The following is a 17,229-nucleotide window of genomic DNA, read 5'->3' as shown; positions in this document are numbered from 1 at the left end:
CGAGATGGTAAGGGAGTTATATTGTAAAACCCGAAAGATTCGCGGCATGAAACTTTCGCAATTTGGGGCTGACGGCCTTTCTCACGATGTGAAACTTTAGCAAGTTGCCACTAGCATTCAGTGCAGTTGTGTAGATAAAACCTTTCTCATGCGCTTTACTTTCACAAATCTTGGCTCCTCATGAATTTTGCGAAAGTTTAATGCACGCAAAAATTTATGGTTTTAGAGTATTCACATGCAATAAGACTATGTCTGTGGCACACACTCAACGAAAACAGAAAATGTGACCATCTTAAACAGAAACCATGTGTAAGGCATAAAACATTCTGAGAAATTCTGTTGTCTGTAAGATCTTGTATAAATGCGATATATTTAGAGCTGTTTCCACTTTTGAAATTTTGCATGTCAACCGATCTTCCACAAAATTAGCACACAGTTTTTGTTTTGTTTTTGTTTTGTTTTTGTCAATCTTTTAGTTTTCTTTCTTTTTCATGTGAATAATAATATACAAATTAGTTAATTCCAAAATAATACAAATTTCATTATGACAACATAAATTCCACATTGTCAGTGTTACGAATGAAAAAAAAAAAAATTTTGTATAAAAACACACACACACGCACACACACAACACAAGATATTATAGTCCCACCTATTCATTTTGCTGTTACTCTCCAGGTCACAGATCTGTCCTTGAAGGTGAGAGCTGAGGCTGCAGGGCTGCTCGGGTCACTTCACTCAGTCAGCACCAAGTTCCTGGAGCAGACCCTGGACAAGAAGCTGATGTCGGGCTTGAGGGTAATGTCCACCTCTAGAACCACATTTGGCAAAAGTTTTGATGAGACTTTGCTTTGTTTGCTTTGGTTCAATTATTTGTTTTAGGACCATCAATTGCAGCCACAGCTGAATGAAAATAATTAGGGCTTTTATCTTTTCTTTTAAAAGGACAGGTTTCGGTCATCAGTCATGCCTTCTTTCTCTTTCTTGCAAGTGATTATCAGTACAAGCCCAATGAGACCCAGTTGATCATTTTTATTCAGGTTAGAACTAGATAAATGGCAGCTCTGAAAGGTCTTGTGTAGATTTCCATGCATTTTTAAAGTCATTTTGAAATGCAGCTTTGAGTACTACACAGTAATAATGCATCCAATTTATCCAGTAGACATTTTCAGCGTGGGCTAGTGTAATCATGCCTATTGTCCTGGGTATGTCACACTGAGCAATATTTAAGTGCATAGTGACACAAACAGTGGCAGTGATATGCGCTGTAAAAGCATCATATTATGATCACTCCTGGGTCAGAAATTCAAACAATGCCAAAAGAATAGTCAAGCAAGCTATGGCTAAATGCATATACATTGAAAGAATGAAGAAGAAAGACAAAAACATCAGTTTGTTTTTGGTTTGATTTTCTGTCTTCCTTAGACAAAAAAAAAAAGAAGACCAACTGAAAGTCTGCAAAATGATCCTTTTTGTTTTAATGTGAAGTGAACATTTTGTCTTTACTCTGAGAGTTGTCATTTTAAACTGTGTCTTTGTGGAAACAAAATATTCCTGTGAAAGCTGCAAATACTGTGTCTTCACTTTCTCATGTAGAAAAAGAAATCCTCCCATGAGAGGCAGAAGGAGCAGTACGTCTCCGGCGAGTGGTCGACGGGGAAGAAGTGGGCAGACGATGCCCCCCAGGAGGACGTCAATCCGGAGACCGTCAGTCTGATCACCTCCGGAGCGTGCGGGGCGTTTGTTCATGGCCTGGAAGATGAGTATCTAGGTGAGAAGAGAACACCCTCTATTGTAGGAATTCTGCTTGACCTTTGACCTTGCTGTATTTTGCTCTAAAGCCTTTCAAGGCCACAGTTATGTAAGTGCAAAGTGCAAAGGCCATGTACGCTTGCATAGACTGGAGTGTCATGTTTATGAATACTTGTGTGGCAGATATATAATTTGTTTCTGTTTTTGTCTTGTTTTGTTTTTTCCATAGCTAACCTAGTGTGCACAAAACACAAAAACTGCACTGATGAGAGTGGGGTTAATAGAGATGCAATGCACTTGAGGGTATTTACGACTGTGCAATGTGCATGGCGTTGTGAAATCCTGAGAGCGCACTGCATCTCCAGTAACATTTTGAACCTGTGCATTATTTGTTTTATAAAATGGGTCTATGTCAGCTGATAAAACTTTGTATGCAAACAGCAATGTGAATCAAAGTGATTGCTCAGGTTTGTGCCATGTGCACAACTACAAACTTGTAGCTAGCTGCGCAGAGCATTTAGTAATCTGGCAAAGAATAACATGCAGTGCAGTTATGCTTTTTTTTTGCTGCACAGTTTCTGCACTCCCGTGCATTAAAAAAAAAAAAAAAGGAAGAGAGCATATGTGACTCATTTCAAGGCTTCTGATCAGCTACATTCTTAAAGTCATTTTATAATATGATTTATTATTGATTATGAGCAAGTTGTATGCAAGAGAGGCAGTGGGCGGAAGGGGGTGGGAAGGAGGTATGCATCTTATCACTGTCCTTGCAGAGCATGCAGCATTAAGGATTTTTTTTTCTGTTGCAATGTTGTCATAACTTATTTCTTTGCTCTGCTTTGTTTTGAGTGGCATATATTTATCTTCATTGGGGCGACAGAAGCTCGTATCTCAAATTTTGGTGAAAATCCTTTTTTTTTAAATTAATTGTCAGACAATCAGCTCAGTGATGTCCTGTCCAAATCTTGTCTGTCTTGCCCCAAAACTGAAGCCATCACGGCATGTAAAAGAAAAGGTGATCCCATTTATCATAGTGCTTTGGCTGCCATGTTTTTTCACTCTTCTGAACAGTTAACAGCTTTGAGATACAGTACGGGGTTTTGTCACCCAAACAGCTATGAGCTTGTATGATGCAATGCTTTGGCAAGGAACAAAAATTCTTGTGCAAGATCTGATCTGTAAGTCTTTCCAATATGTTTTGGATTCACTAGAGGTGAGATCAGCAGCCCTCGATTCCCTGTGCGAGCTGGCCGCCCAGTCCCCGTCCTTCGCCATCCTCTCCCTCGACTTCCTCGTCGACATGTTCAACGACGAGATCGAGAGCGTAAGGCTGAACGCCATCCACAGTCTGCGGAAGATCAACCACCACATCAAACTTAGGGAAGACCAACTGGAAATTATTCTCAATGTGCTCGATGTAAGTCATGGAAGTTGCCTCTGGCTCTGGGATCTTGTTGCCCGGTTGAAGGACAATTACCACAGACCCTTGCCCCCAACCCTAATCCTAAACATAATTCTGAACCTAATCTTAGTCTTAACCCATATTCTAACCCTAATCCTAACCCTAATCCTAATCCAGAAGCTAGTCCGATCACTATCCGGTATTTAGCCAGGGGGTAGTTGTCCATGGGGGGTAGTAGTCCTGATACGTGTTGCCCACTTGAAGATTTCAAAAATTTAAAAACTTGGTAGCGTGAGGTTTCATGGGTGGCCTAACTCATTCGCTGCCATCGGGGGTACATTTGAAAACCATGTATAGCACCAGTCAGTGAAGCGTACACTCATCTGTAACAGTCGACTCCAGTTGAGATTTTTCAGCTGTGTGTATACTTACATAGAGATCAGTGATAAAGCTTTGCACAATTTGTTACAGGGATTCTCGAATATATCCAAGCTGGGCCAGCATTCTCATTCCATGGTATCCTCATGCTAACAGATCTTTAAGAAATCCAGATACGAGATTTATCAGTAACTGTAAATTTTGATAATTAGGAAGTTGTTCCTCTTCCTCCTCCTTTTTCTACTCCTTTTCCATCTCCTTCACTTCTCCTTCTTCTTCCATCTCCCCCCCCCCCCATTGGTCTAGAGCACTACACGTGCCTGTTGCTTCTTTCTCCTTTTTTTATTTCTTTCTTTGTTTTTTGTCATATTTCATCGAATGATTAACATAAGCTACATTGATAGTAATGACCTGTATTCATTTTCAAGGCACTCTGCACATGGTAGAAAGTACTACCACTGCTGACGCTGAACATGTTTTTCAGATTGTATAACCATGTCTATGCCATGGCAATGAACACTGAGGCTTTATGTTTCATATTTTGAAGAGGAAGTTCAACAATGTGGAGGAAGATATCCAGCTGTAGCCTAGCCAATCTTAGCGCAGTTGTTCCTTCATGTGACACCCTGACTCGTTTTCTCCATCGATCCACTGTGGCAGGATTCATCCAAAGAAATTCGGGAGGCGCTCCATGAGCTGCTGTCCTCCGTTTCCATGGAAACCAAGTCCTGTCTCCACAAGGCCATGATGTTCCTCATCAGAAACCTTAACAAGTATCCAACTGACAGACTCTCCATTTGGAAGTAAGACCATCAGCTGCCTTAACTTCTTTCGGATCTCATATTTTTTAGCTGTTTCTGTTTATTTTATTGGTTAGATATAGCAAAAAAAAAAGCTGCTAAAAACTGCTTATCCACTAGTGGCAAGCCAATGAAGTAAACATATTTTTTTTTTTCTCTGTTTTATCTGTTCTCAATTTGGGTTTTCCATAATTTGTTGGGGCTCAATATGGGATGAGAAAGTGGAGGGCTGCTGTGTTGATATTATCATTTTATTTTGGCCTGTCACGAGCAAAACATTGCATTTTTCACAGATGAGCAATGTGCATATATATTGATAGTGTGTGTGTACAAGTTTGTTTTCATCAGTCTAGGTGGAACAACAACAAAAACAGCTATCATGACTTATAACTCTCTATATTTTGTGTCAAAATGAAATAAACATGATATAATTTTCCCAGAAGTTGAATGAAGGCGTTGCTTCACTTTCCTTATCGAGTTAGTAAGAACAACTAGTATTTGATATAGAACAGACTCGTAGAAGAATTGTTTTAGAGAGAATTATGGAAACTAGTGACATTTGACATAGAAATCAAGGAAGAGGACTTTGCAACTCCTTTGGCAGTCACTACACTGTGACAGATCATTGTGGAGCCAGAGATATGTTCCTTTGATTTATTTCCTGACATTCAAGTGGCTGTAAATCTTGAAATGCTGTTGTAGAGTTTTTGTTGTTTTTTTTCCTCAATGTCACAGCTTTCATGTAATATTTCTTTTCAATTCATATGTTTGTTCTGAAAAGGATTGTTTTTTTGTGAAAACATATCCGAATTGTCGATTGCATAATCTTGTCACCTTAAGAGATGTCGTTAACTTTCAATTGTACTTTGCTCATACAACTTTTCCAGTGCTCCTGGAATATGTTTAGATGAAATGGTATTTAGACCATCCTTCAGACAATCTTCTCCCATTTTTTTATCTTAAATGTTGAGATGTTTTTATTCACTTTTGTTTTGTTGTTGTTTCTTGCTTTTATTTTGTTCTTACTTTGTATGACTGTCAGCCTTTGAAATTTTCATCAATTTTCTGTCTCAGTTGCCTGAAGAATTTAGGAAAGGCTAATCCAGATATCACACTGGCCCTGGTGCCAGAACTCTTGGGCACCCACCCTTACTTTGACACCCCAGAACCAGACATGGACGACCCAGCTTGTATCCTTGATCAATCTGTTTCTTGTGCGTAAGGTTGACAGGTGGCATACCTGCCTTCATGTAGTACATTTTTAACCTTTACAATGCATTGTATGTACTGTACATGGCAATGTTGTGCCTTTTATTTACAAGGTAGAGGAAAAATGTATCCCATATAACCTATGATCATGACTTACACAGCCCATGTCAAGGCATGCTTCAGGGCAGTAGTGATGAACTTCACAGTTGTGAATATTACTCATTTTTGTTTTCACCCTTCCCTACTGTTTATCTCTTGCCGCGTGTGAATAATGTCACACTTCCTTTGTAGTTTTAATGGCCTGTTTTGTCTTTGAGCAAATAGATACAGTCAAACCTGTCTTAGCAACTGCCTGTGTATGGCGGTCACCTGCCATATACAACCACTAAAAATAATTCCCTCCGAGAGAAAAAGTATGTTAAAGAACTTGTCTATAGCAGCCACATGTCTATAACAGCTGTTTTTTTCATCTCCCTTGGGTGGCCACTATAGACAGGTTTGACAGTACCTGGGTAGTCACTGGAAGTAATTAGAACTGTATACTTTTTGGTTGGGAATATCCAATCCTGCAATGAGGACGTTGTATCATAACATTCTTGTACAGTGCGGAGCATTGAAGTTACAGGACCAAGAGTATCAAAGAAGATCTGCCCACTTTTGCATGCTGGCAGTGAAATGGCATGTGTGACTGCTCTGCTACTACTTCCTTGCAAAGAACTCCCATCTCCTACTATTATTAACCCCATGCAGACCAAACTTGTGATGAACCCTCCTTAGAGAGACAGCACAAAGGGAGTCTGACATCTGAAGGTTTATCTGATAAAAATAACAAAAGCAGCACTGGTATTATATGTTTCCTTAGCTTGCATTTGTATCACCAGACATTGCCGTGATGATCATGATCCTGAATTCTGCAGTAAACTCACCAACCATGTCAGCTCTCTTTCCTGAGTACACCTTCAGACACTATGGCTACCTGAGGGACTCCCTCCCTCATCTCGTCCCAGAGGTCGAGGTGAGGATTTTTCTTTTCTTTTTTTTTTTTTTTGGGGGGGGGGAACTTGGATGAGAGAGTCGATGATGACGTAGTTGGGAGATGATCAGAACTCGGAGAAGTTGATTTACAGGCTTCTTTTGTTACTTGCATTGATGATGGTGGTGACGATGATGATGGTGATGATGGTGATGATGTTGATGAGGGTGACGATGATGGTGATGATGGTGATGATGACGATGATGATGATGGTGGTGATTGTAATGATGATGATGAGGATGACAATGATGATGGTGATGATGTTGATGAGGGTGACGATGATGGTGATGATGGTGACGATGATGGTGGTGGTGATGGTGATGATGATGATGATGATGGTGGTGATTGTGATGATGATGACGGTGACGATGATGATGGTGGTGATGATGATGATTATGGTGATGAAGATGATGGTGGTTACAATAATAATGACAATGCTTTTGGTTATGGTAGCTTTGACTATCATTATGATGACGACGATTATGGAAAACATGAGGATGATGCAAGCAATGAGAAGAATGTTCATGATCAACAGGTATAATTTATAGTTATAACAATTTGAATGTAAAAAAGCTAAAACCATGCTTTGTTTTGGCTTTGTTGACTGTCAGTTCCCTTCATAGTGTGTACTCATTAAAGATAATGATGATAGTGGTTTTGTGTCAAATTACATTGATCATTTTACATCCCCATCATGATGCTGGTGTGATGAAAGAATTCAGTTGAACAGGTCTTTATATCATATAGTACTTTTTGGCCCGAATTCATAAAAGTGCTCTAAACCTCGTAGACCATGGTACAGATTTAGACCATGGTCTAAAATAAGCGTGAAATAGGCGTACCTTTGACATGCGCGTATCAATGCGCATTTGTTATTGGACGTCTGTTGGCATTCGCAATCTGTCAATCGTATTTACGCAGAAGAAATTTGCATAAACCATGGTTTGAATTTGTACCGCCTTCGTGAATTTGGGCCTTTGAGTAAACCATGCAAAGAGTTATATGATAAGACTGGAGTAGATATGGACACTATTTTATCTGATGTAATTATTTGCCAAACCCTTGTGAGTTGCAACAAGCGTCATAAAAGACTGTCCTACACAATCACTCAATATTTAGCATCTGATGGCAGCTGGGAGGAGGGGTGTCCATGGCAACAGAAGCCCGCCAGCAGAGGAGGAGACAAATCCCCAAGACTTCCTCAGTCAGACTCTGGAGAAGCTGAAAGGTCTCGACAGCCTTCCCAACGCCACTGCCATCAATGTCATGCAGCTCACCATAAGGTAGGGGGCGACCTTTGACCCCTTTGCCATTGCTACTCAATCCCTCCTGAATATGATTGTGACAATGCACTTGAATCTGCTGTGTTTCAGAAGTCAGAAGTGACTATCCTGGTGTTATGATCGCCCTGTTTAGCAAGAAAGAAAGGAAAATTAGTTTATCAATACCAATCAGTTCAGTTGTCATGGAAACGGGGTACACTAGCTGCTTCCTTCAAATATCTGCAAAGTTGTATCTAATGCATTTGGGCCCTGGGGGCGATACTGCGTCTTGGGTTTGATGATTACTTTTTGTTTGTGTGTGTGATGAGGGAATGTCGTCGGTCGAGAATGATAAGTGCGTAAAGTTGCCTCTCAGCCATAGCGTTTGAGGCAACGTAATGCCCTTCTCATTCTCACCCAACGGTATGTACATATGAACCCACGCAGATTGTTTGACTTTGGGAAGAATATGTGGGAAGCATCTGGAAGGTTTGTCACATCTAGCTTGTGTGGTATGTTTTGGAGCAAGCAATTTACTCCATACCAAAGCTTGAAGAAGTCTGATCACTGACTTGACAAATGTCTACATTCTGTCAGTGTATGTGTTAAGTTTATTGAACTCAAGGATATGTTGAAGGCAAAGGGAAATCCCAAAGTTTCTGCAGCTTACTTAGTCATGTTATGAAGGGTTAATGTAAGGATGAAGCAATGGCAGTGCTGTGATTTCTAAATATATTTAATGGAATGTTTTGTTCTCCATTCACAGAGATCTACAAAGGATAAGTGAGCTTGAACCAAGACTAACAGCCACAGCAGAATTCTACTCGATGTACATTGAGTGCCAGCTTACACTTGCCAAAGTAAGAAACACACAATACATTCTAATGTTTCCTATAAATTATTTTCCTTTGTTTGATTTGAATATCCAATAGAGTGATGACATGGAATACCTATGATGGATTGATAGAGAACAGACCCTACTTCTTCATATTTCTCCAAGATTGAACCACTCAAATCCTTTCTAAATTCTAAGGGTACATGCGTCATACTCAAAATGCAAAACTTGTGACTCCCATGATTTTTTTCTCCGTAGGCTTTGAGTGGAGACCACTGGAATGTTCCCGCCATGCTCTGCCCACAGCAGAGTGCGGAGACCGCCCTCGCAGCCGCTGAGAGGGTAAGTTTCAAAGATGATAGGAAGTCTGTTATGCTTCTGTCTAACTTCTCAGTGAAACATTTAGCTGGTTTGATTTAGGGAAAGTAAGCTTTATGCAGTAGATATACATCTTGTTATACAGGTCGGTTTTTTTTTTCTTCCTTTTCTTTTTTAAACTGATTACCTATCTGTGACAATTGAATTGACTTAGACATTCTGTTTGTCTCAACCATGCTTTGCTAGTATGTGTAATTCTTAAATCAATCCTCCTGATACTAAGCTTTTGGTAAACGATGCCATGACATTGCTTTGTAGTAATCAAGACCTCAGCAAGTATGAATGGCCTCATTCGAACAAGGTATATTGCAATACATTTCTCTCCTGTAAGAAATGTGTGATGGAGGTTTCCAGGAAATCACAGATGTGAACTCATCCCCCCACCAACTTTCCAAACCATGAGATGAACCATGAGAGAACAGAATACATAAAAACCAAAACAAACCCGTTTTTATATATTCTCATATAACTCTGTATGCTTAATGCAGAAGCCTTTATTAGTTCAGCTTTGTTTATTTCAGTGATATAAAATTTGTGTGCTTATCTAGGCTTTTGCACTAAATTCATAGGTATGAGTTCACACCAAATAAACAGTGGAATGTTCATAAATATAGATCCTTTGATAATTCGTCTATATGTCAATTGTATTCACACGTGTGTATATTAAAAAGCAAATACTGTATACGCCATATATTTAGAGAGTCTAAATTTTTGCGAATCGGAATTTGCCGATGATTTTGCGAGTGGTTAAATTTGCGATCGTGGAGTCCTGTACCAAACGGAGAAATGTATACGCGTACGTTACATTCATAGCGTGATCAGAGTCACTATTTTTGCGTGTATTTAATTTCGCGAATAGCACCTGACTCGCGAAAATAAAACCCTCGCGAAATATTCGGCGTATACAGTGTGGACAATATGACTGACACATATTCAAATGCAGTGACACAAATGTGCAAGCATGTTGGTCTTTGACCTTTGACCTTTGAAATGTCACCCCCTGCAGGTCATCGAACTCAGCTACCGGCTTCAGCACCTGTACCTGGGTTGCAGCGAGTCGGAGCTGGCCCAAGTGCAGCAGCTGAGGCTGAGGGCCTGGGCCCTGCAGCTTGTAGTACAGCTAAGGGGCAGCGGGGGGAGTGGCAGCAGTGGAGCCTCGGCCAGCAAACTGACCCAGCGGTTCCTCAACAGGGCCTCAGCCATGCAGGAGTGAGTTTCCATGACAACTGCCTCACCAGAGTCTAACTGATGCATTTCAATGTTTTATTCCCCAGTAGAATGATGCGGGCTCTCTAATAGGGATAGCTGTCATGTACCGTGAAAGTGAAAATTTTTGCGATGTTGAAATTTTTGCGCATTTCGCACAACCAGAAACTAGCGCGAAAATAAAAGCACACGAATATTTTTGCATGCCATATGTTCCTGTGTGGGATGTCTTGATTCCGTGGAATTGGAATGAAAACACGTGAAACTCTTCTTACCCGGCCAAGCGCGAAAAATATCCACGTTTACAGGAGCATTCATTTCACGTCTTCAAAGGGATAATCAAACGAGACTTTTAATTACCGTATGCAGACATATAATTAACACACACACACACACACACACACACACCAGGCATTCATCCATGTAAAAGAATAGTTTGTTTATTACCTTAAAAGGGAGCCGTAAAGAATGGTTGAGTATGTCATTTGCCATGTAAGTAGATGAAATTTCATGAAAGGTGGGATGGCTTGCAAAAGAGCAGACATCCCAAAAAGTTTGATATTGCACAAGTTTGGCCCTTTTTGGGGCAAGGATATGTGGAGACTCAGCATATATATAACGATTTGCTCGATCCATTCTCAGAACATAAAATTGGCCCATGGCATAAATATGTGAGAGGTGCAGACATTGCCTATGGTGGACATGGATAGACATACTGAAATGGAGTTGCCAACTTTGCGATTGCGGCATAGTCTTGTGTGGCATGATGAAGACTTCAGGCACGGAAAATTAGTTGCTATTAATCATAATTATATTATGCTCTGATATTGATACTTTTGTTTCAATTTTATCCTCCTTACCAAATTTTCAGTGCTATGATATCAAATTAAAACTGCATGATTTAAGAAGTCATATGCAAAAGTGAGCTCTCATCCAGGTACTGTATACACCATATATTTCGCGAGTCTAAGTTTTCGCGAATCGGGAATTCCCGACGATTTCGTGAGTGGTTAAATTCGCGATCGTGGAGTCCTGAACTGAATAGAGAAGTGAACACGCATACATGGCATTCACATCGGGATCAAAGTCAATATTTTCGTGTGTCTTTAAATTTCGCGAATAGCACCTGACTTGTGAAATGCGCGAAAATAAAAACTTCGCGAAATATTCGGCGTATACAGTAAATGATTATTAATGTTTTATGTTGTCATGGCATTTTCTGCAGGCATTTCATATCAGCCGGCATCTCCCCCGACTCCTTCACGAGGGCGGTGTTCTCCCAGGTGCTAAAGTTATCGGCGGCCCGCCATGCCATCCTCACCAAGTTTCTCCAGCCCCTCCTCCTCCACAACCGGGCCCCGCCCCTCTCCCTGGGCAACACCCTCAGCCTGGTCGCGGCCGACATCCACGAACCCACGGGGGGCAGCGACAACCCCATGCGCTTCACGGCCGGCCTGACGCTCGGCGTCTTCCTCGACGCCAGCCTGCGCAACGTCAGGGATCTGGAGCGGATTCGCATTGAGGTATGGGCATATCCATGGCAATAGTGTTTTAGGGTCAAGTTGTACTTTACTGTTCATGTGTATACGCCATATTTAACCAGTCTAATTTCCCACAAATTGTTACTTCCCAACAATTTTGCGAGTTTTGAATTTGCTATTGTGGAGAAATGTACACATGCATCCCAGTCACTCTCATGTTGTGGTCAGAGTTAATATTTTTGTGTGATGTAAAATTCTCAAATAGCAAGAAATTCACGAAAATTAAAGCCCCTTGAAATATAATGGCGTATACAGTATATCAACGAAGGTAGCAATTATAGACATTCTTTTGTTTCTCTACCCAAGACAAAGAGACTGGCAAATATAAGTTTGTCTTTTTGATCAATCCAAAAAAGTATGTCACTTAAAGGGGATGGCTAGTAACTGATCAGTGGGAATCAGTGGGAATGCTGAGGGATGATTGTTCAATCCTTGTGGGATTTATTTAAGAGTATATTATATATCTACTGTTGTGTGAAAATTATTTGCTTCAGAACGGTCTCATATTCAAGTAATGTGCAGATTAATGCCCCGTCACTGACCAGGGACGCTTACCTGGAAACATTAAACTGCACATTACTTGAATATGAGACCATTCTGAAGCAAATAATTTTCACACAAGAATAGATATAATAGTGTACTCTTAAATGAATCCCACAAGGATTGGAACAATCATCCTCCAGCATTCCCACTGATTCCCACTGATCAGCTACTAGCCATCCCCTTTAAGAAGCCAGAAGGTCATTAATGCAGTTGATTTTGTGCAGTTGTTATCATCCTTCTGCCAGAAGTGAAAAAAAAAAAGATCCAAGTGGTCTTCTTCTTCATATTGTAGACTGTGTGTTGTTGATACTATTTGCTTCAACTGGGGCAAAGCACAGTAGTTAATATCATTCTGTTTTCGGAGTGTGTGTATGTGTGCATGTGTGCATGTATGTTTCTGTTCGCATGTTACCGATACCAACATGATATCAAGTGTTAAACACACACCCTCGGTGAGCCATTGAAGTGTTGGTACTCGAGAAAATATTTCAGTAACATTACCAAGGCATACTCTCATTGGGGCTATCTCCATACGCTGCTCTGATGGTGCAAAGGCATGCAAAAGTGGTCGAAGTGCTGGCCAAATATGTCCAAGCTACTCAACACACAAAATTGCTATAAAACTGCCCACATTCATATTCACACCCGCCCTTCTCTTACAACCGGATTGGCACATCAAGAACCGCCGAGCCACTCAATACAATGCCGCAAGACTTGCGACCAGGGGGGGGGGGCGTTTCATCAACGAGTTCGTCGGAGTTTTCACCGACAAATTTGCTATCAGCCAATCAGACGCAAGGATTTACACTGACAACTGTTAAAAGCTAATGAAATCCTTTGTCTGATTGGCTGATAGCAAATTTGTCGGTGAAAACTCCGACGAACTCGTTGATGAAACGCCCCCCAGAACGAAATACGTTCCATTTTGTTACTGACTAGGTGCTATAACTACTTAAATACCTAACAAAACTGAGTACTCTACTTTGATCCTGTGATGTCATCGAAGAGTTAAGTAAAAGCTGCTCAAAATGCTAAACAATTACAATGAGTCCTTCTATTATTATTGTTCTCATGTAACCAATGGGGCATACGCTGCTTTGCTCTTTCTATTCTTCAGGTTAACCATCTAATTGGCGAAACCTATGAAATATTTTGTGTTCTCCACAGTACATGTCTTTAAGTGGTCATCAAGGTATTAAATGTTTCTTTTTTAACTCTTCTTGTCCCTCAATCTCTCACGTGCACGAACACACTCTGTTATTGTCGAAGTGCGATGGCTATATCATTAACGTTTTGTTCACCTCTACTAAAGGAATGTAGCTCGTATTTCAATTGTCGTCCAATAATCTTTCACTTTAGACTTATGGTATGTACGAACATGATATCGTTGCAGGCTCTTATGTCGCGATCATTTATTTTTTTCAAACGAGTATAAATGCGGGTCAAACATTCATGTTTAAATCACACGACTACCTGCAACAGACTGAGGTTCTGCGGGTTTTTGTTTTGTTTTCTTCTTTTTCTTTTTCAATGAACTTTCCAGCGATGAACCAGACTGCACTGTTCATCTGTTAGCGCATTACCAACGTGGATAAGAGTTAGTACTGTCGGCAAACGGGTGAAATTTAGATTGCATTGGACTAGGGCATGGTACATCAAAGACCACACACACGCGCGCAAGGTAAAAAACAATTATGATACTGATTCTGACGATGAGGATAGACGGTTATTGTGAGGTTTCCATTCATCCAGTTCATCGCAACACAAGTACGCGCTACTCTCCACACATGCCGTCATTATCCCAGCATTGGACATTGTTGGAACCCGTATTTACAACTATTTCAAATGGGGACATTTTGGATAAACATAATTGTCCATAACTTTCGAACTAGTTGAGCTTTATAACCCGCGGATCTTCGCTTTAGAAGTATCGAGTCTTATACGCTTAGACACGCTTCTCCCTCTTCAGGACCCTACAGACGTGCCTTGGTGTGTAGAGCTAAAATAATCAAATATGTACGTTGCCACACACTGGGTTTAAGGATCTATGGACAGCTATAGCTCGTATGATTACAAAATATTCCAGTGCGACAAAGATCACGTGTTTGTAATTGATTAAGAAACAGCTTCTGTTTTTGCTTCTCTCCCTGTCACTGTTTTGAGCAGTACAGGGAACTGTTCAGATTTGACAAAGACTAGGAAGCGAAGCGAAACATGTTGAGAGTCTTTGAATTCAGTTACATGCACACCGCATTCAGCATCCTTTATACAGCGAAATAATGTACATGTAGGCCCGGATCTCTCGCACTCTATTACAGGAAGCTCATCAAAATTGTTGGATGATAATCTCAGTTGAATTTCGAACAAATGGTGACATTGTTTTAACACCCACTCGTGTGGCATAGTCGAGGCGCAGTTTCTCACGTTTAACAAAAAATCTGTAGATCAACACCACTGATACGACAAAGACGTGGCACTGATCAGTATTGAAGTCCTTGCTACCGAAGACTACTCAGTACATAGGAGAGGTGCGCAGCTAGGGGTACATAATACTGCACCCAGCGTTTCGAAATAATTAAAGGGTGTGGGATACATGTCTAGTGCTGCGTCGCATTTTATGCACCCATGAACTGTACAGTGGTGACTGAAGTCATAAGCCCATGAGTCATTGTTATAGTCAAATATCGTCCACGCTGTAGGATGGACTGATAGGAAATTGTATTGAACCCATCTTGCTGACGCTATGTGGAATGACTCTCGAATAATTGAGGGCGCACAGATATAGAAACTTTGTGTCACCGACAAGACGAGATAATTCCTCAAGAAGACGAGAGGGTGCTGAAATCGGAGATCTTGTTATCTTGACGTCATGGGCCGAGAGAGCGAGAAGGCAACAAATGAGATCTCGTCATCTCGACTTTGTGGGTCGCAGAGGTCGAGAAGATTCTCGGCTTCTCGCCTTCTTAGACTGAAAGTAGCCGAGAAGGCGAGGAATTATCTGGTTTTCTTGATGACACTCATGAGCTTTAGTATATAGAGAGAATAAAGGGCAGAATTATATTTCATTTTACCCATGGCTAGGTTACAAAAGAAGTGGAACTTGGCGAACAAAAATCAGTGGGATTCCATACAAGGGATCGTCTGACAAAAAATGTGTAAAATTCCGTCAGGGCAGTTATTGTCGAGTTTTCACAGCGTTGCGCCTCACCTGCTCATGAGCACAAACAAACAAAGCAGAAAGTGATATGAAAGACAGCCTTCCTAGAATCGTCATTACCTACAGTTTGCGAGTGGACTTTGAGGGGACCTCAGCTGGGTTCGTCTGAAAAGAGAAAATATCGCACCCGCCACGCAGCAATCAATCATTTGCCCGAACATGGTTGAGGACTACCATTTCCACGTCGTGGTATTCAGAGCGGATCACATTATTTTATCACTTAACACTACTAAAAGCTGCGTAGAATCATTCCAACGAATATCAACAATTACAATGTTAGGTTTTGGTGATCAAGGTGTGTCGGTCGAATTTTAGTACGTTGTGCGACAACAAGTACAGAAAAAGACTGTCATCTTATGTAATCTCTCAAAGTCATACTTTTTTGGATGGCAGGGTATCACGTTTCTCTTCTTGCGGGTACGTACGTGAGCAGGAAAGTGTGACTCGGGACTCATTACTCAGAAGCTTTCTACTATAGCAAGAATGACACGTGAATTTAGAAGACGTGCATGTATATCGCGCCCTTTAATAGGAGCAAATGGAAGGTCATCGCTTATATAGGTCTCGTAGGTCTCATTTATACCTCACATTGAAAATCCATTTCTTGCTCGAGGTGACTTTGACTTGACCAAAAAAGTAAGACAAATACATGAGTTAGAAATAAACTAAAATCAAATAACAGATGCAGTGTAATACAATTCAACCGAAAGTAAACTTTTGAAATGTCCAGATGTTCCACATACAAATCACATGTATCACCGCAAAGCAACTTCTTATTGAATTATATACGTGAAAGTGTTATGGAAATTCATTTTTGCACATGACACAACCACTGTAGATCATTCACAATCATTTACAAAAGGTAATCATCGCTGAATCTCTAAAAGTTCAGCATGACTTGTTGTCTCGCTTGTTTTGTTATCTTCTATAGTTTGGATTTGTGAAAAAGAAAATGGCAATCCCGCCAGGCAAGTTACAAGTTACTTATCTAACAAATATCATTATTTCGTGAAAACACTTGGAAACCAAAAATGTCATATCCTTCTCATTATTTTCTCCTTTTTCAGATTTATTGTTGCTGTGATTTTCGGTAGATCTTGTTTGTTTGTTTGTTAATTTGGTGTGTGTGTGTGTGTGTGTGTGTGTTTGTTTGTGGTGTTTTTTTTTTTTGGGGGGGGGGTTGTCAACTTAACATGACGCTGATTTCTCTCCATATTTAGTAAAGAGTTTGCTTATGATGATGGTGTCCTGCATTTCTGTTACATAAAGAGTTGCTTAATTTGTCTTTTGAACGCCAAGTGCATTTAACTCTTAAAGTTTGTATATGCATGAAATAACATCTGGTCGTATTCATTTTGCTTTGTTGAGGAATACTGTGGTACATTACAGTTAACCACCTGTTTCAAACAATATGTAAACAATAGCATTGTTTCATTGACTTTGTGTTGCACTTACGGTATGTATGGAAAAGAAATGCAGAAATAAAATCACTACGTCATAGGTTTAAATATCATAATATATGAATGTACAAATATGAAGACAGGGAGAGGGGTTGTTGTTATTTGCTGTCTTTAAGCAGAAATACATTTATTTATCTTTCCTCTTACACTGGCTCTGCATAGACCTGGCTAACCTGCAGGCGATATCAGGTTTTCCCCCTTTGGTCTGCAAGT

General features: G+C 40.4%; 1 protein-coding gene across 1 annotated transcript; it reads left to right on the top strand.

Annotated features, from left to right (window-relative positions):
* Positions 1–678: 678 nt before the first annotated feature.
* Positions 679–11,778, top strand: LOC139711875 (integrator complex subunit 4-like; the record flags this gene model as incomplete). The annotated part of the gene is made up of 11 exons (XM_071623724.1): positions 679–798; positions 1,597–1,771; positions 2,964–3,169; positions 4,193–4,335; positions 5,407–5,522; positions 6,423–6,556; positions 7,694–7,857; positions 8,603–8,696; positions 8,930–9,013; positions 10,056–10,258; positions 11,481–11,778. Coding segments are annotated over 11 exons (1,737 nt in total), but the record flags the coding sequence as incomplete, so codon positions are not given.
* Between the last annotated feature and the right edge of the window lie 5,451 nt (positions 11,779–17,229).

Source organism: Diadema antillarum, unplaced genomic scaffold (genome assembly GCF_040938485.1).
Source record: "Diadema antillarum isolate AM-2024a unplaced genomic scaffold, OU_Dant_1.0 seq00001720_RagTag, whole genome shotgun sequence".
NCBI classification, from domain to species: Eukaryota; Metazoa; Echinodermata; class Echinoidea; order Diadematoida; family Diadematidae; genus Diadema; species Diadema antillarum.
The sequence above is the reverse complement of the archived record's forward strand: the minus strand, read 5'-3'. Positions and strand labels throughout refer to the sequence as shown.